At 39.0% G+C, this 20,627-nt stretch overlaps 2 protein-coding genes across 2 annotated transcripts in view; one reads left to right on the forward strand and one right to left on the reverse strand.

The window, feature by feature from the left end:
* LOC109419740 (inositol-pentakisphosphate 2-kinase) overlaps positions 1-20,627 on the forward strand; it is a 401,201-nt gene that overhangs the window by 228,485 nt on the left and 152,089 nt on the right. The window lies entirely within an intron of this gene.
* Positions 14,720-17,667, reverse strand: LOC109414167 (uncharacterized). Its single transcript, XM_019687991.3, has 2 exons — positions 14,976-17,667; positions 14,720-14,906 (listed from the first exon to the last, which is right to left on the reverse strand). The coding sequence occupies exons 1-2, from the start codon at positions 15,477-15,479 to the stop codon at positions 14,745-14,747; spliced, it is 666 nt and encodes a 221-aa protein (XP_019543536.3). The 5' UTR covers positions 15,480-17,667; the 3' UTR covers positions 14,720-14,744.

Below are 20,627 nucleotides of genomic sequence, written 5' to 3' on the forward strand. Positions count from 1 at the left end.
CACAGAATCCTGAGAGGATTCTCCACAGAATCCTGAGAGGATTCTCCACAGAATCCTGAGAGGATTCTCCACAGAATCCTGAGAGGATTCTCCACAGAATCCTGAGAGGATTCTCCACAGAATCCTGAGAGGATTCTCCACAGAATCCTGAGAGGATTCTCCACAGAATCCTGAGAGGATTCTCCACAGAATCCTGAGAGGATTCTCCACAGAATCCTGAGAGGATTATCCACAGAATCCTGAGAGGATTGTCCACAGAATCCTGAGAGGATTCTCCACAGAATTCCGAGAGGATTCTCCACAGAATCCTGAGAGGATTCTCCACAGAATCCTGAGAGGGTTCTCTACAGAATCCTGAGAGGATTCTCTACAGAATCCTGAGATTATTCTCCACAAAATTGTTGCGTCTGTTTGTGTGTGATCCTATGTGTGCAAATATGTTTGACAATTTAAGGGAATATCCAAAAAAAGAACAAATTTACTTGAATGGTTAACTGGTTAAGCCAATAGAAAACAAGTTTCCGACAGGGTACTAATGTTGCTCTCGCTATTTGTACTGTGGGCAGCTTCAATTTCTCTATGGTATACAAGCCTTTCTATTCCACACAGTCAGTCAGCAAGCGCATTGCAACGCCTTAATGTTACACACTATTAATTCAATTACCCTGAGCAGCATGAGGAGGAAAGCGATTAGCAACGTCGAAGTGGCGGCCGGGTTGAATTGATGTCACATTCACTGCCTCGAAACGATACTGACACTACGCGTTTACAAAAGTATACCTACATATCAGGTAGGAGGGCGGTTGTCCTATCCAGATAATTACTGCATTCACACTCCCGATCATCAGCATTTCTTTGAAGGAAGGTCCTGGATTGTACCGATAATCTAAGCTAGATTTTCAATGTTTTCAAGCCGAACTATCTGAACTTGAAATTCATACATTTTGTATGGAATTCGATCAATATCCACTTTCTTTTGTCCAGCACTGTTTCGTTGGATTAGTCGGGCCGCAGGTAGTGCGTCTCACTTTATCTTAATAATACTTCAACAGAAAACACCCTTGCAAATTGTCGAACAATCAAATCAACACGTTTTGCGCCGTGTGCTCGTTTCAGTAGTGCGCGCCTCTCTCGCTCGATAAGAGGAAGTCTCCTCCTGCAAATCAGCTATACAACTTGACTATGATGGTGGCGGCGGCGGCTACAATGTCGTCAAGCATCTAGTTTCGAGCGTTTAATTGCGGCTCGGCACTGGCAGTCAAGTCGGTAGCGGTTGCGGCGAGGTGGTAGCTATTTGCTCATCGAATCAAGACCAGCAATGACAACGAGTTGTCACATGATGATCCTGTTTATGTTTACGGCATCCGTTCGTCCGTCCGTCCGGCGAAGAAAATGCATCATCCGCATAATAACAATACGGTGTAATCGATCCAGCCTTGGCCCGGATTGTGCTGCCTGCCTGCCTGCCTGGCCTGCTGCAACCAATTGCAATCCGAACCTTCTTGCGCTCATTGGTGGGCTACATTGTTGATGGCCAGCATCCATGGTCAACGGCGACAGACAACGATGGCACGGTTGCATTCTCGGTGGATTTCTCTACACCCAGAGCCAGCAGAGGGATAACCTTGAAAAGGCTTGTCCCTGTGGTTGGTAAGGTAAGAATGCATCAACAAGTTGATGGAGGCAGAGTATACCAGGGTATACAGAGAGAAAAAGAAAATGCTTAAAATTACAAGTGGAGCCATGCAGATAAGAATGATCCTCAGCTCAAAGCTTTGGAGAGGGTCTTAAAGACTTACTAGTGCTTAACCTTAGTAGGGTCTTGGGATCTTTTTTGACCCTTTTTCGAAATTAAATTCTCTGTAGCTTTTGTTTGGCTAATCCTAACAATCTAAAATTTTCTGACATTCTTTTCGCAGAAATAAACCTTCCTCAAAAATCATGACTTAAAAGTGTATTTTTTAAGGGAATTTGCGTTGGAACTTCTAAAAAATATCCCTGTGGAACACATAAAGAATAATTTGAGAAATTCTTGGGGAAATTGTTTTAAAAATTCTTAGAGAAATTTCCGAAAAAATATCGGTGGAACTTCGAGAAGAATTCCCACAAGAATTCCCGGTAAAACTCTTGCCGGACTTCCCGATGAAACTTCGAGAAATAATCGGTTCTAGGAGAAATTCTCTTTGGAACTCCCACACGAATCCCTAGTGGAATTCGAAGAGAGATTCTTTCTGTAACTTCTAGGGGAATTTCTGGCAGGCCTGGTAGTGAGTCACTTTTTAGTGATTTGGTCACTATTTTCGAGTCAGTCAATAAAAAGTCACTATTTGCATGAAAAAGTTACTAAAGTCACTTTTTTCAGTAAAATGGTCACTAAAGTCACTATTTTCGTCCCGGAGGCGAATGACTTTTTGTTAAAACCTCTTGATTAATTAAATAATAATAATAACTATTTTCGTAAATCTGACAACATTTAGAAGATCATATAAAAACTTTGATAAAACAACAATACCAAAATTGATGCACAATTTTCGCCGATAACCTTGCTTTTTTTGCCGGGGCCCAAGGCGCAGTGGCTACACGTTCGCTTCATAAGCGGATGGTCATGGGTTCGATCCCAGCCCCGGCACTTCGTCAGTCGCTCTTCTTCCCCCCGAGAACGGCTGGCACTTGACCCTCTTCTGAGCTCTCATAGCTCTAACGGACCCGGATAATTGTATATCGGCGAACGGCAACCCATAATGGACGACACCCAATCGGACTATCAGGTATCAGGTATCAGAAGGCCGGCTCCAGAGGCACGCTATCCTCCATTTGGGACATTTGTGCCATCGCCAAAATAACAGCCTATTTCATCATCTACCTGAGGGAAAAGGAAGGAAAAAGGATTTGGATGGGGATAGGGACAGGTAGGGAAATAGGAAAAATACCCTGGAAGAGGGTACTAACGCACAAGCGTACCACAATGGGTTCAAACAGCGCCCTGAAAAGGGCACTGTAATAACGCATAAAGCGAAAGAGAGCCTATAGCTCTTTACCACAGCGGGTTAAGAACAACAGAATATCCTGAAGATTCAGGTTTCTGAAGTCAGTTTCACTTAATAAGTGTTTACCGAATACTCGGAAACGCAGTTGCGCGAAAACTGGACAGTTACATATCAAATGATACGAAGTTCCATAATCGGATTCACAGCTATCACAGGCAAAAGAATCAGCTTGCTGAATATTCGCCATGTGATAGCTGAGTCGGCAGTGGCCAGTCAATGCTTTGACCAGCATGCTGCAATTCTGCTTAGACATATTAGTTAGATACTTCGCCACCCGTAGAGATGGCTCAGCACTATACAATTTGGTTTGACGACATGACTCCAAACTATTCCAATATTGTCTGTGTTGAGTGACAGCCCAGGTGTGAATCTGAAGCTTAATCCAACACTTCGATATCGGAATAGCTGGCTCAGGGCCAATGAAGTCATGTGATGCTCCAGAGCGAGCTAACTCATCAGCCAATTCATTTCCAGCGATGGAAGAATGACCAGGTACCCATAGAAGGTGAACAGCGTTTGCTGAATTCAGCTCCTCGATTTGAGTTCGACAAGCGATAACTATCTTCGACCTGGAGTTGGCCGAAGCAAGTGCTTTAATAGCAGCCTGGCTATCTGAACAGAAGTATATTACTTTGCCCATTACGTGCTGCTGAAGTGCTGATTGCACTCCGCACATAAGAGCAAAGATTTCGGCCTGAAAAACGGTGCAGTGTCTACCAAGTGAGTAAGACTTATACAGCCTTAGCTCACGAGAATAAACACCAGCACCTGCTCGACCTTCGAGAAGGGAGCCATCAGTGTAACATACGATGCCGTCTGAAATACTTCTTTCCAGATAACCAGATGTCCACTCTTCCCGGGAAGGGAATTTCGTGGAAAATGTCCTATATGGAAAATTACAAGCAATTGTAAGATCACTTGGAGCAAGGACAATTTTGTCCCAATTCACTAAAAGTGGAAACAACGAGGTGTGTGTTGATGTGCGGTTCACAGGAGTTTCCTCTAGTAGACCGAGTACCCGTAACCGGTAAGTGCAAGAAAGGGCTTCTTGTTTGAGATGAATGTGTAGTGGGGCAACGTCAAAGAGAACTTCTAGCGCTGCCGTAGGAGTTGAAGAGAACGCTCCAGACATCGCCATTAAGCACATCCTTTGGAGATGGCCTAATTTTGATTGGACCGTTCTCACTTCACCCTTTTGCCACCACACAAGACATCCATAAGCCAATATTGGCCGAACCACAGTTGTGTATATACTTGGGTTTTAGACCCCAAGTTGTACCAAAAGTACGCCGGCATTGCCCGAAGGCCATACAAGCTTTTTTGATTCTGAACTCAATGTGAGGTGTCCAGGAAAGCTTGGAATCAAGAATGACTCCAACGTACTTTACCTGTTCAGTCACATTGATTTCAGAATCAAAGAGACGCAAAGGTCGAACGCCATTACGGTTTCGCCTTTCCGTGAAAAGAACAATAGATGTTTTACTCGGATTAACCGAAAGGCCATATTGGCGACACCAACCCTCAATTACCTGAAGAGCGTTTTGCATCAGGTCGAAAAGGGTGCTGATGCACATACCAACTAACAGTGTTAGGTAGTCGTCGGCAAAACCATAAGTAGGAAAACCGCTATTATTGAGTTGCCTCAATAGCGTATCTGCTACGAGATTCCATAAAAGCGGTGATAAGACTCCCCCTTGGGGGCATCCACAAACGCTCAATTTCCTAATCCCTGCTAGACGCAATGTCGCGAAGAGATATCGGTTTTTGAGCATTTGGTGAATCCAATTGGAAATCATTGGAGATATACCATGACTCCGTGCGGCTTCCAATATGGCATCGAAAGGCACGTTGTCAAAGGCACTCTCGATATCTAAGAAAACACCCACAACCTCAAACAACAAGATTGCTTTTGAGCGAATGCTTTCTCGATATCGTAACAACCTTGTGTAAAAGAGTCACAGTGGACTTACCAGATTGGTAGGCATGTTGGTTCACATGAAGAGGCACGTTGGCCAGATGAACATCACGGATGTGATGATCCACAATGCGTTCTAAGCATTTCAGAAGAAAAGAGGTCAAACTGATAGGTCTGAAACTCTTTGCTTCTTCATACGACGCACGACCCACTTTTGGAATAAACTTCACAGTAATATCCCGCCAGGATTTGGGAATATACCCTGTAGCAAAACTGCAAACAAGTCAGTCGCTCTTCTTCCCCCCGAGAGCGGCTGGCACTTGACCCTCTTCTGAGCTCTCATAGCTCTAACGGACCCGGATAATTGTATATCGGCGGACGGCAACCCATAATGGACGACACCCAATCGGACTGGAAAAGGAACAACAACCACATATCATTTCATCATCGTGCTCATCATTCTACCAAGGACAGGGTAGAAAAGTGAAAGCAGCGCAGAGGCAAACCAGTTCGATATAGCAGAATAAGAATATAATAGAATACATTTAGATTCTGTACAAAGTGTAAGTGCAGCCGCCAATTGGAATCGCTCACGTAGTGCCCTACCCAGGTAACCACTAAGCATTTGAATAAGCCATATATCATCCCGTATTACGCATTTAAACTGCTTGCTGCCCTACATAAGCACTTCGAATGCATAAGCATAAGCATAAGCATAAGCTGTGCTGCTCAAAAGCTTTTGGCTGTTAATTAGCATTTCAACTGCTTGAAGTGGTTTCACTTGGGAGCATACAAAATGCTTTTCAACTGCTGTTTAAATGCTAAAAGCAAAAAGGTTGGGAGATATGTTACGCATTTGGCAACACATATTGTCTCTCTCTTACAGAGCCTATGCTTCTGTTTACAAATTTGTGCATCTTATTTGATACTTCATTTTCCTCTACTAATCCAAAAGCACCAAAGAAAACATTACTGCAGCTGGATTGGATTGGGAATTTGTCCATCAAAAAATCACCAATTATTTATCATTTCGTCGGAATAGTGGATGCTTTGGTGGATGATAGGATTGTTTGAAAAAGGGAAGAAAGAATCATATTCCACAGATATTTAATCTGTGGGATCGTAATGCTCTACCACAATGAAATATCTCAATGAAAACAAGTTTTAGATGTTGAATCTGAAGCTGTTATCGAATAATTCTTTATATTGGCGATTAAATCAACGCACGCCACCGGAACAGCTTTAGCACCGTGGATCAGGAGCAACAGAATCAGAAGCAGGTATGATTAATCAATCTCCGGATCGTAAGTTCAACCCAACATCACTACAAAAAATCAGCATAAAAGTACCACATAGCACCGGCTGGAATATGGAAGGACGTGGGGAAGCAGGCTGAGAGAACGAGAAGCAGACGTCAATCTATTTTTTTTTTTGCTTGACGAGGCGTTACGCTTCTTTGACATTTCGTCACGACGTTCCTGAAGGGATAGCACTAAGACAGCCCGTTATTTTGCCAAAACCTGCTGTAAGGTAGCACTATAGGCGCATATACGGCTAATTAGCATTAAACGCCTTGTCGTAAAGGCTACTATAATGCTGAAGGAATGCTATTTTAAATGCTTACTGGTTACTTGGGTAGTGGACAAAAGAGCTGTAAATTAGGTTAAGTGGTTAAGAATAAAAAAAAAACCTTGCTTAAAAAAATTTTGGCTGTGCCGCTTATTAAACCACTGTTATGGTGACTTATACATATCTACAGTTTTATCGTATTTGGGGAAGCTAAGCTAAGCTTAGCTAATTTGGGGAAGTGAAGATGGATTTGTAGCTAAGATCATAGAAGAATTTCTGCATTTTTATACTTTTTATAGTAACACTGCAATATTTCTGCATTTAAAATTTCAGTTCAATTATATCACTCTATATCCACGAATTCAAAAACTGGTAATGATTAAATAAGTGAAATAAGTTTATCGAATCAAAATACGATAACACACAGTGCATTGTATTCCCCTGAATGGGTTTATCTCGAGTTAATCGGAAGTTTTTAAATTAGTTTTAGAGTTTGCAAAACAATTTCTGTAATACAAATGCGTGATGAATTTTTGCTGAAAATACTAGTAGTTCTGACGTCATTTGTTCAGCAGCTCTTCGCTGAAATCCGAAAGAGTTTATGATGGAGTTCATTTGAGAGTTTCTGATGAAAATCTCCATGCACGTGATAGTGATAAAAAAACAATTTTGATGGAGTTATTTCAAGAGTATCATGTATTTGAAATTAATCCAGAAGTTTGTTCAAAACGTTTCTTATAACATTTCTTCAAGAACCTTTTGTTCATCTCTGAGCTCATCGATCAAACTGTTTTTTGAAGAATCCATAAGTTTCATCAGGAATTTACAGATTCGTTCAATTACAGAAGTTCCTCCAGAACATTTCTGACTACATTGTTCAGGAGTGCAGTATGAATATCTTCATTATTCTTCACAATGCTTTAGCGAGCATTCTTCTTATTTTTTTTATCGTGGCGAGATTTTATCTAAAATTTTATCTCTTAGAGATTTTATCTAAAATGGTTTTCAAATCTCTTCTAGAAATTCAGAATTTTTAATCGATTAAAACCTCCAGCTCCGCAAGTTTTTTTTTCATGGGATCTTTACTCGAATGTTTCACGCCAAACAATGCTCCCGTTTTCATCCTACTCAAAGTAAAGGAATAAAGTGTGGTTTAATTGGTTTCTTATTTTTGCATTTTTTGTTGGAAGTGGGCACATATGGAAACCCAAAAGAACAAAATCAATCGATACGGTAACATGTAGTCGTCTTCTTCGCATATCAACCAAAAAATCTTTGGAAAACTCAATACACATTCTGTGATAACACAAAGAGAGGATCGATGAAGAGAACTCGAAAATGTCAGTTAGGCCCAAATGAAAAATCAGTGTCGAGTTATCAACAAAACTTTTGAAAATAACATAAAAATAAATAAATAACACTTAAATAAAAAGAAAATCGGGTTAAGTACGGTTCCTTTGAATTCCACTAAGAATTTGCATCCTTTGACAGATACGTATTTCGACCTCAACTGTAAGGTCGTCTTCAGTGTCTTGTACTTGACTCGACTAACACTTTCCAATTCAAGGAAGAATTATTCAAACAGAGCGCAAACTCTGGAGTTAAGCTAAAAAATATGCATTGATTTTCTCGGGAATTCGTCAAATATTCAGCATATATTTTCAATTTTCCAATAATTTTGAGGTCATTATTTAGTCACTATTTGGTCACTTTTTCAATGATTTTGGTCACTAAAGTCACTATTATTTTGCCACCTGAACGCTACCAGTCCTAGTGGTGGAATCCCCTACAGGAATTCTCGGTGGTAGTCTTAAAGGAGTTCCTAGTTAATAAACTGGAGGAATTGAAGATGGATTTGCTGGGTGGATTTAAGGTGGATCAACGAAAACAATTATAAAGAGAGCGATTTTTGCAATGATCTAAAACTACCAATAATTATGAAAGAAAACAGGGCGTTAATTCAATCATGAAAATGAAAGTCTCCGACAAATTCGTAATGAACTCAACACTGAAATCCTGGTCGAAAACATACACAGAAAGTGACTTAATTATACAGATTTTTAAAGTTGATGTATGGAAACGATTCTCGATGTTGTATATAAAAACTGTTTGGCTTTTCTAAAACACTTTCAGGTGAACATTTAAGGTTAGTATTCAAAAAAAAATGTAGAGAAGAGTCTTGCATTAACGTTATAAGTAATACTTGTTTACATTACTCTTTTAGTGAAAAAAAAACGTTAGGAAGCTTGAGAACACGTATCAGACACATTTCTGGTAGTTTAAGTAACGCCATTCACTAAGGCATTTTCAGGATTCAAAATAAGAGATTTAGAAGACTTTTCTGGTGTGATTGTAAGTGTGTTTTTAGATATTTTCAATAATTTTCCCAGTGGAATTGCAAACAATGCTTTTCTCTAAGGGTTTTAAAAATTTTCAGAAATTATGCAAAAATTAGCGTTATGAATATTAGTTAACTCCATTTTTAAACATCGTTAGTAACTGTTTCAACGATGCCACTAAACCTCAAAATATGTTTTATCGAGAACTAAGTGAAAAAGTCAATGTTGGGAAAGTAAACTTTAAAACCATCTCTTTTTATCATTCTTATTCAACAATCATCGACGTTAACCGTAGGAACAATTTTCATTTTTTTGTTTCGTTTTTTTTTTGTTTTTTGTTTTGCAATATATAAATTTATAGAAGGCTTTTAAATCTGGATGACCAGATTTTCTGAGGGTGAAACTCTGAGAAAAGCATATTATAAATAAGATATTTTTGTTATGGTCTTCCATTTGATAGTTGGTTATATTTGCTTATATAGGATTGTTTCCAGTTCAAAAGGAATTTCTCGGCCTATCTTGATGCATGTGAAATTCCTTGTCTGAATCGCCCAAGAGACCATTTATCTCTGATCGCAGTACGCAGTTGTAAAGAAATGGCAGTGACTGTAGAAAATTTCTGCCAGGAATTGGTCAAGAAATTTCAAAAGGAACTGGGTGTCATATAAGCACAAGTGTTGACTAAAATTCACTTTTAGAACACTGTTGTAGCTGAAGACCTCGAATGTTCATAACACGATCAAGATTATTAAATGGGTGGTTACGATGAAGGCGAAAGAACGATTGCATTAAAATCGTTGGTCGATTTGTCACCAGACCAACGGATGACCAAACGATCAACATTTTAACGCAGTGTGATTCAATTCTTCCGATTTGTGCTTTTGAAAATTTATGATCACCTTTATGAACAATCGTTTATGAAAAAGGCTGCAAATAAACTCATAATGTGTGTAAGCCCGATAGATGAGTTCAACATACTTTGTTCAAATGCGGAAAACTAATGCATTTACAAGACAATTCAATAAAAGATCAACAAATACTCAACTAGATACGGTAAACGCTACGGTATCATTAAAAAGTGAAATAGTTCCAGCCTCAAAAATAAAAATAAAAAATAAAAAAGGTTGGGGGCGAAAAACTTTTTTCTTCAGCTGCAAGGGGGCGATACCTTGAAAAAGTTTGGGAAACACTGTTCTAGAGGATGGGACTCTTGTGGTAATAATAACACAAGTTTACAAAATAAAACGAAAGTCGTGAACTTCTGTCAACGACCAAAATTTTTGAAGCACAATTTAGCGCTGATTTCGAAACCGACCTTCAAAAATTTTTAATTAGAACAGTTTTTGAGTTTTAGCTCAATATCGAGCTTTACAACTTTTCAAAATATGCAATTTACTTAAATTCAAATATTTTGCGTTTTGTTCAACCTATTTTAAATCTTTTTCCATAAATTAAAAGCTGAATACAATACCATTCGATCATCTGAATACAGGTTTTGCGTCAGATTGATGAAATTCAAGATATTGGCGAGTTTTAGGGACGATCTCCTTAAATTTTAGCAAGATTCCCAAAATTTTTTGAAGAAAAGTATTTTTTTCAATAAGAAAAAAACAATTTAAAAATTCTTTCTCAACGTTTTTTTGACATATCATATGTAGGCGAGATACAGTAAAAAATTCAGCTCAATCGGAGCATTGATTACGGAGAATGAGGTGTGTGAAGTGAGTGACTTTGCTTAAAAATAGAACAAAAATCGATTTCAAATCATCAACCTTGTATGGAAAGTCGAAAAAATTTCCGCTCTACTGTAATTTTTTTCCTTTGCGTTTTCGAACTCAGGGCATGATTCTACACCAAAAATGATCATCAGCTTACCGAGTTCAAAAATGCTGTAAACTAGTGTAATAATTCGAAGTGGATCGCCTATAAGAATTTCTTTTGTAAATCCTACTGGAGGTTCGATCAGAACTACTGGAATTACTGATGAAATTTCTTGAGAATTTCTCCTTGAATTTTCTGGTGCAATTGATGGTGGGAGTACTGAAAACTACTGAGAGGTTCTCAATGGAGCATCTAGAGGAATTCTTGGTGGAACTTTCGATGGCACTCCTAGAGGAATTTCTGCTGTTGCTCCTGCGGTGTAGATGAATAATAGGTGGAGCTCCTTGAGAGATGCTTATTTGAACTCCTTGAGGGATTCCTGATGGAAATTTAGGAAGGAATCCTGGTGAAACTTCTGCCGGAATTCCCAGTGAAACTACTTTAACAACAATCTAAGGAGCTCCCAGAGGTTTTTTTTTTAATTTTCACCTGAGCTGGAAAAGCCCGCAGGAGACGAGCAATTTTCATCAAGCCTTCCTCCAACAGGCATGAAAGCTCCTCATTTCTTCATCTTTGTATTTTATAAATTAAAATAACAATTTTCGAGCTCATTTCCGATGAGTGTGCACTCATTGGAAGTAAGATTGCTACATCTACATAATTGTTGTTTGGAGAATACTAACAAAATATTACAACTCTATACATTTATTGGTGATGGAACGTGATCAACACCAAAAGGAATTCCTGGTGGAACTGCCTCAGGAATTTCCGGTGGAACTCCTGCAGGATGTCCCAGTGAAACACCTAAAAAATGAATAATCGGTGTAACTCCTAGAGAAATTCTGGATGAAACCCAAACGTAAATTCCCGGTTGTACTCCAAAAGGATGACTAAGGAGCCCGACTAGATGACTAGTAAAACAAAATTATTACAGTTTGCGTTATTTTGTTACAATGGTTTTTGTAACAACGCACAGTGGTCCACGAACCAGATTAACGAGGAAAGACGCATTCAACGCCTTCAAATGAGTTTTTAGGCAAATATGGCCTTCTACAAAGTTGTCCCTAATAATAAGACCCTTTTTAAAATGTGCATGAAAATTAGGGTGGTCCATATTTACAAAGAAATTAGTAACCAAACTTTTTTAATTGCAAGAATAACTGTATACATTCTTTAGGAAAGTTGTAGATCAATCAATTTTGAGCAAGTTGGCTGAAGACACTTTTTATGTAGCTTTAAAATTGACCGATCTAGAGATATTTTTCTGAATAAGCTTAGGGTGGTTCAAGAAAACCCGGTTTTCTAGCGTTAACTTTTTCAGTTTCGATTTTTCATCAAAGTCGCCCAAGAAACACTCGTAGAGCATTTGAAGACGCGTCGTTTCGTGTGCTGAGACGGTCGTTATCTGTTTTGGTTCAAAAGTTACAGGCGCTTTTCTTAAAAAATCATAGTTTTTTAAAATGGGTGTTATGACGGGTTGGGGCAAACATAAAAAATATCTTTTGCCCGTATTCAAAAGAAGAAATGCTGTTATAAAACATCAAAAAATTAGAGGGGTATTATTTTTGTAACTCAAGTGAAAAATACTTGAAAAGAGCCAATTTTTTCATGAAAATCATCAGTATCTTTGGAACGGAATGACGTAGCAACATTCTCAGCGCAAGAAAATGCGCGTTTTTGGAAGCTCTAAAAGTGGTTCTTAGGCGACTTTGACGAGAAATTTGGAACAAAAAATATAAAGCGTTCAAACTATCAACTATAAACTATTACACTGTAAGAATATCAACTTACAGTGAAAATTTGAGAAATCGTGCATCGACGTTTCGAAAAGTTACAGCTAGTTGAACATTTTTTGAAAAGTAAAAATTTTGCCTGTCCCGATCATTTTATCTATCCCCTGTAGTTAAGTTTAGAACAGCCTGAAGAAATTTGGAAAATGTTTGGTATTATTGAAAATATGGTTCAATGAGTACATCACATAAAAAACAATCCGTAAAAAAATGCTTTTTTATTTTTTTTCAACGTTTCAATAATTTGTAGCGAATAAAAATGTACGGGGAAAACTTGGAAAATAATAGTTATTATTAGCAGTTTTGTATGCATAATATATCACTCAATACCGACTTTTAAAATACTTATTTTTGATAGAAAACCCCCAACATTAAGAAAATAGTCTATCACAAAAAAACACCTACTTTTTGGTCGAACTTAATTCAATAAAAAATCAAAAACCAAAATGTGCGGAAATGGATCCAGTTTCGCCTTATGTGGAACTCTTAGAAGAATTCCTGGTGGTGATGCTAGAAGAATTTTCCTGTGGAACTTGAGAGTAATTCCCAGTGGAACTCACACAGGCCACAGGAATTCCTGTTAGAACACCTGTCGGAATTCCTCGAGATTTTAACATTAGCTTTGAATTCCGTTCCGTTGGATTTGCTTGTGAAATTCTCACAAAAACTATCGACGGAACTCCTGTGGCAATTCTTAGTGGAATTTCTATAGAAATTATCGGTGGAACTACTACAGAAGTCTCTGGTAGATTCTTAGAGGAAATTTTGGCCAAATTTTAAGACGAATTTTAGGTGGAGTTTCTAAAGACTTCTGGTAGATTTTTAAAAGGATTCCCGTTGGAACTTAAAAAAATCCATTAGAATTCTCCCGAAAATTCTCGGTTGAACTTCTATGGGAATTCCTAGAGCAACTTCTAGAGAGATTTTCAGTGGTACTCTTAGAGGAATTTCTGGAGGAACTGCTACTAGAATTTCTGGTGGAATATGCGATAGAATTCCCGTTAAAACTGCGAGAAGAATTCTTAGTGAAATTCCCAATCCTGGCGGAACTCTTGGAGGAATTACCTATGAAACTCCGATAAAAAAAATGCCTCTTTTGTGGTGGTTTATCAAAGAGTTGCAACCAGTTTTAACTTGGGAATCTCCAGTTTTTATAGAATACTATAATCGGAACTGATAATGTTATGCTATGGTACCGTAATTCAGCAGAATGACGCAAGTGACATTGACAGTTTTGACCCCTTTTTAGTTATTATTCACCCAACAATTTATCGGTCATTCTTTTACTTTTCTTCCGTAGATGTTAGATAACGACAAAATCTTGCATCATAATATGGCAGAAATATCATAACTATATTCGATTTTTGATGTTCGGAACTCATATGGAAATCCCACGAGTCGCACGAAGGTCAATTACTGCATTATCGTGGATCTTCTCCTTGAGCTGTGTAGTATGTGTTAGTTTCCTCCTTAGCATTTTGAAAAAAAAAATCAACGGGAGACAACTGGAATGTAGTTCAGCAAATATGTGTCGTGCACCACGGGGTTCCAATTAAACTAATCTTTTCTTGCAAATATCGACCCAAAGCAGGCACGTGTGTCTGCCGTGGTTTAAATAAGTTTTCAGTTGGTAACTACAAACGCAGACTTATCCACATGAAGTGTGGTTCTAGCTTGTCTGATACACGTGCAATACTGTCGATAGCAATTTTCAAAGACTGCCCTCACTTGACAGGATTGAACACGTGCACCGCCAGCAAAAGTGCCTGATGAGCTGTCACGAACATTGCATTGGTGTAAAATTTCATAACCAAGTTTATTGAAAATTGTTCTGAAATGCCGATTTTCGTAACACCCTTTATTCAGGCGTTTCTGGGGCGTTATTAGGACAGTTCTTGAGGATATGATTGGATATGTTCCTAAGATATCTTTGAATGAAATCATCACAGGATAAATGATATAACTTTTGACAACTTCTGGTGTTTGAACTTGCTTGCTGCTGAGAGGGGAAATGAGGGGCAATATTGATTTCGTCTTCACACGGCATCAATATGTTGATGTGTTTCTTCAAACCATCAATATATTGATGTCGTCTGGGGGCCGCTTTAGATTCTGTGCGTATGCCGAGGCGACATACAGTTGCTTCAGTCGCTCTAGTTGTACCGCATTGCACTGACTTCAAACATCATAACTGAAGCCCTTGCTAATACAGTACCCAAAGCTAGACCTTTACCTTTAAGAATACCTTTTATTTCGATATTATTTACAATTCAAACACGGTGGTACGCAGCATCACACATTCCAAAATTTCCTTCGTATTCATAACGTTCCGACGCTCCGCAAAGATCATCCATTCGCCAATGAAATTTGATGGAAGAATCATCGGTAGTTCGCCGTATTTGAAGTTGTCAAATTTTCCCACGAACTGTAATTGGCCAATACATAATAGTAATTTCCAATCGATATAGTCATACCACTAGAATCAAGTTCTTACCCCCTTCTCAATGGGACAGCTCTGCTTCTTCAGGTGCTTCATCACCGGGTACCAAAACTCGGGCACCGAGTTCAAAGTTTGGCAAAAGTTTTTCACGAACTTGAACCCAATAGTTTCTCGCCACTCGCCTCGTTCCAGCTTTTGCGAATGGATGTACAACGGATATGGGCTGTCTATCGTTGTCAGTACCGTAAAGTTTCCATTGAAGACCATATTACCCTCCTCGCTGATGCCGAACTCCAAGGTGCTAAAATCGATCATCGATTTGTATCCAGGACAGTCGGTAAACTCGTGTATGTCGACGGATATTTTGTAGGCCTGAAGCTGGACGACGGAGAGTAGCAGCCAGATGAACGAACGAATCGTACACATTTCGGCGGAATTTGCCGGAAAGTACTGTGATTGGTGTCCGGCACAGATTTTCCGAGGGAATTTATAGTGAATTGACAATGATTGCCCGATTATTGATGTACATCTGATGGATGTTGTAAGTTGGGCAATCATTCCTCGGAGATCGTTAAGAGCGGAAACAGTTACATTTATATAATTACATTGCTCTGAAATCTGTATAATCTATTCTTGTTTTAACATAACTAATCGTCCACGCTTCAACTATCCAATTGTATGTCAAACATGTGCCAGATAATAATAATTTGCTAATCGAGATGACGGAAAGAAATATGTCGTAACTTTAGCTAAAAATTTGATAAAATGCTTACACATCATATGCTTAGTATTCCATGCAGAGAAACTGATACCTTCAATAATGAAACCATATATTTTAGGTAATGATGATTTTTACCCTTCTTACACCCATAAGAAGGGTATAAATACCGCTCGAAAAACCGACTTTCGATCCGAGGCCCGCAGGGCCGAGTCTCATATACAAATCAACTCAGCTCGACCAACTGAGCAAATATCTGTGTGTGTATGTATGTGTGTGTGTATGTGTGTGTGTGTATGTGTGTGTGTATGTTTGTGTGTATGTGTGTGTATGTGTGTGTGTGCGTATGTTACAAAAAAAAAAGCCACGCACGTTTCTCAGACGTCTGATCCGATTTGGATTCTCTTAGTTGCAAATGAAAGCTATAACATCCTAGTAGAATCCTATTGAATTTTACTAACGATCGGACATTTGGTTACCGAGATATCTTTCGATGAGTACTTTGAAGTCATATAGGTTAGCTTTTTGAGAGATTTTTGACATTTAGCATATTGATGAATATCTCAGCCGTCTGTCAACCGATTTGAGTTCTCTTGGCAGCAAATGAAAGCTACAACACCCTAGTAGAACGCTCTGAAATTTTATTTCGATTGGTTACTGAGATATCTTTCGAAGAGTACTTAGGAGTTATACAACTAAACTTTTTGAGATTTTTAACAAAGTGTATCAAACTAAATATCTCAGCCGTGTGTCAATCGATTTGAGTTCTCTTACCACCAAATGAAAGCACAACATCCTAGTAGATTGCTCAGAAATTTTCTTAGGATTGGACATTTGGTTACAGAGATATCTTTCGAAGAGTACTTAGGATTTATACAAATAAACTTTTTGAGATTTATATTTGAGAAATATCTCAACCGTCTGTCAACCGATTTCGGTTCTCCTGGCACCAAATGAAAGCTATAACATCCTAGTAGAACCCTATACAATTTTATTAGGATTGGACATTTGGTTATCGAGATATCTTTCAAAGAGTACTTGGGAGTAATACAGGTTAAACTTTTGAGAGATTTTTGACCAAGTGTATCATAATAAATATCTCAGCCGTCTGTCAACCGATTTGGATTCTCTTAGCACCAAACGAAAGCTCCAGTATCCTTGTAGAAGGCCTTGAAATTTTATTCCGATTGGACATTTGGTTACTGAGAAATCTTTCGAGGAGTATTTCAATAAATTCCTTTTTTTTATTATTATATTCGTTTGTTATCTTGCATTAGCTTTTGACCAGTCTATGGGAAAATATTGTTCAATCAATAATGCTGACCTCATATAAAGTGTATACTAGCAGATTATTGTTTTCAATAAAATTAAAAATAACAAATTACAAATAATCAGGAATTTTATGAAAACTAACAATACATTAAATGAGAGCTTTGAATTTATATATTGTGGGAAAAATGCAAGAACTGGACAGCCAAAATAACTAGCTAATTCCAAAACCAGGGTTCCTGATTTCCATTTTTCATCTTCTTCGTGTGTGTGCTTGTCAGCGACGACAGCAAACTCCGGCGAACGGTGGGAAGCCACACTTGGAAATTATTCATTCGTCCACATTCGCATCGCAAGCGAATGCGATTCGTGAGTGATGCGATTGATATTGTGCATACGAATTATTGATGTTTTCGAATTATTTTCTTTGCTAATCTAGCATTTCAGCGACAATACAGTAAAAAAGTACGCATTACATGCAGAAATTCTCTTCTACTTATGATAATAGCCGCTTCGATCGCTCACCAGTATTCTTCACCATTCGCCATTCATTCATTCGCTTGCGATCCAAACTGCGACGAATGGCAACGAATATTCATGTCAAGCAGATGGCTCATCGCTTCCCACTGGTGATGGGGTTGCGTGTTTGATCACGACGTTCCGTTTGCTGCATCTTTCTCGATTCGCTTCAGCAAAGAGGAGTGAATATGAATGGAGTGAGGCGAATATACCGATCCTTGTCCAAAACTGATTAGCATAGTAGATATATTATTTTTGTCCTTTTTACACTATAACCATGAATACCAAGTACTTCGGAGCTAATTTATTCGACTGATTAATAAAATAAGCGAGATACACTTTGTCTAATATCTCTTTTAGACAAAGTGTATCTCGCTTATTTTCTTATCCATTTGTTTATCGATTCAAGATCTTTTGGCAGTTAACAAAAGATACATAATTCCAGAATAAATAAGATATTTTTTTTTGTCTGGCATTTCTGGTAGTTTAGTCCATGGTCCATGATGATATTTTGGAAACCAATCCACTAGATGCCAAATCCACAATATTTTCTAGAACTTTTGGTCCATCACTCAAAATGAATATGTTAAATACAAATAATAAACAATAATTTTAATAAGTGTAAGAAGGGTTCTGTTCACCATAGGTGGATTAAATCGGGTTTTTCATGACGTTCTTTCTCAATCTTATTCAATGCGTCACAACCAATGACCGCATTCAACAAATAACACAACTTTTAAAAAGCAGAAACAGCTGACTTGTTGGACGACCATTTTTAGTTTAATAGTATTTGACGTCATCCTTTTACGGTCATCATGCGTGAATGGCAAAGTCCGACAACAGCTCCTGCTAACACCGTACTGTGTGGCGTTGGATGGTTTCTATGGTTGGATAAGGGTTGTAAGGAGGGTCTGAGTGGGGCCTCCAAAACTTCCGGCTTCAGCGCCAGACGGCCGAAGTCGTCTGCCGGAATTTACGGATCGGGTTGCCCAGCTAGCCTATCAGTCCAACCCCACGGTCAGACCGACCTTCCTGATGAAGTCCCAACCAACCTGATGGACGAATCAACTTTAATCCCAAAAATTCAAACGGTATGTGATTTCAAAATTCGAAAAAGTATAAAATTCTATTTTATAGTAGTAAAATTTAAAAAGAAAATCATGTAAGTTTTATTCAGAAAACTGGTTTTACTTTAGCATGCTATGCGGTCGCGAATTTTCAAAACAAAATTTATTAATTCTCTCAGATGCATTCCATTCTAACGTGTTCCTAACTGACTGCGATCGATCGTTTATAAGGGTTGTTTTCTCTACCTACTCGTGACGTCACTTTCTGTTCTACTTCAAGCGCTTATAGGTTTCTCTGTGTGAGTCGTAGTTTTCTCTCCCTAACCAAAAATTCCTCTCTTCTCCCCCGGAGAGGTTTTTTTACGGTGTGTGGGTTTCGGTAATATTCGGTTCACAATCGGGTACCTACAGATATTTCTCCGTCGCTTCTCCCCCACCCTACCGTGCCTCGGCCGCTGAGGTATCGTACGGTCCTCACGCTGACACGGTTTCGTTGTGGTCGTAGCGACGCCGTCCTTCACGTATGAGGGGGTCGAGGGGGTGGTGTTAGCCGTCCGTGGAGGCTCGAGGACTAGCTTGTAGAGACCCTGCACGTACTGGTTGAGGCCGTTGTGGTGACAAAAAAACTCCGGCGACCACGAATCGGGGTTTGTTCCCCAATTGAGATGTGCTGCGAGTACGAGGATGAAGATCGCCGTACTGGGAAGCCCGTGAGTCTAGGGATCAATCGCGCTGGCGTGGCAATCTTTCCCTTGCAGACCTTCCTCGCTGGACGTAGGAAAAACCACCTTCTTTGAGGCCGGTGGGCTTGCGAGGCCGAGCTTTTGTTCGTTGGCCGACGCTCTCCAGGCGACCTATGATGGCAAGAAGCCACAAAGCGATAGGACGCACCCGGGCCGACTGATCCAGCTTCCGTTCACACAATTCTCCTTTCAGCTCTCGGTGGGTCCGCAGGTACCCCAAATTGGCCGTAGCCGTCCCACGGCACGTGTAAGCTGTATCACAGGATCTCTCATTAGAACCCACATTTACACACATAATTTGTACCCAATTACCTTCCGATTGTTTCTTCCTCTTCACAATCCTGACGACTCAATCTTCCACTCACTAAAATATCTTCCCTTTTCTGTTAAATTAGATGGTTTTACAATTTCGGAAAATCTTGACATTCTTTATATGAACTACTCACAATGATCGGTATTCGCTTTTCTCACGACTCACGTTACTCGCGATCAATTTAGGAAAGCTAAAACTTTAATTTCTCTGAAAAGAATCAATAAATTGATGAGAACACTGGTTTAATTGTTTAACACTTTTCATACTATAAAACTTGAATTTTCTTCGCACGCGGTTTTACGTCACTGAATAATACTTTAAAGACTTTCTGACTCGGCGGTCTAGCAAGGAAAGACCGAGCCCCGTTCATGGTCCCTTTAAGAGACCTCGTAGTTATTCCTTTTATGTTCTTATTAATTTCTGTTTCCGTAATCTTGATTAAATTTTCATTAAAATAATTTTCTTGCTGGGTGATCGAGTAACTAGCTTCCCCACGCATTTTCCTTTACGCATTCCCGAAACCGACAGCATAGTTGATTCGAGCACTTTATATTCACGCTACCAACTTATCGTTTTTCTCTTCGAAACGGACGTTGTTCGTTTCATCATTCCCTACACTTCCCAAAAAAAAAATATCGATCATATTTTTTTTTTTAATCTAACTTACACTTTTTTGCCTTATCTAATGTCTCACTGTATCATGCAAATATGGAAATGGATCAAATTCTTCAATAATACTGTACATCCCGAGAGAGCGATTTATAGACCCGAACCGATTCGACATCAGCACCGAACTGATCATATACGCTTTACAAGCAATCTGCATAACGACCCCAACAATCAAATTGGGAATTAACCTCACCCGAGGTGAGAACACATACCATCATATTTCTTTATCGAAAAATGAACATTCCATCCATATTCGATTAGAAAAAATGATGAACTACTACACCCTACAACCCATCTTATCAGATGGATAAATACTAAATCAATGCCTTTCTCTCTCGTCTCTCGGGCTACTCAAATCTTTGAAACCAGGCTATAACCGTGTTGAGGTACTGTTGTCTATATCTTTAG

Source organism: Aedes albopictus, chromosome 2, assembly GCF_035046485.1.
Source record: "Aedes albopictus strain Foshan chromosome 2, AalbF5, whole genome shotgun sequence".
NCBI lineage: Eukaryota > Metazoa > Arthropoda > Insecta > Diptera > Culicidae > Aedes > Aedes albopictus.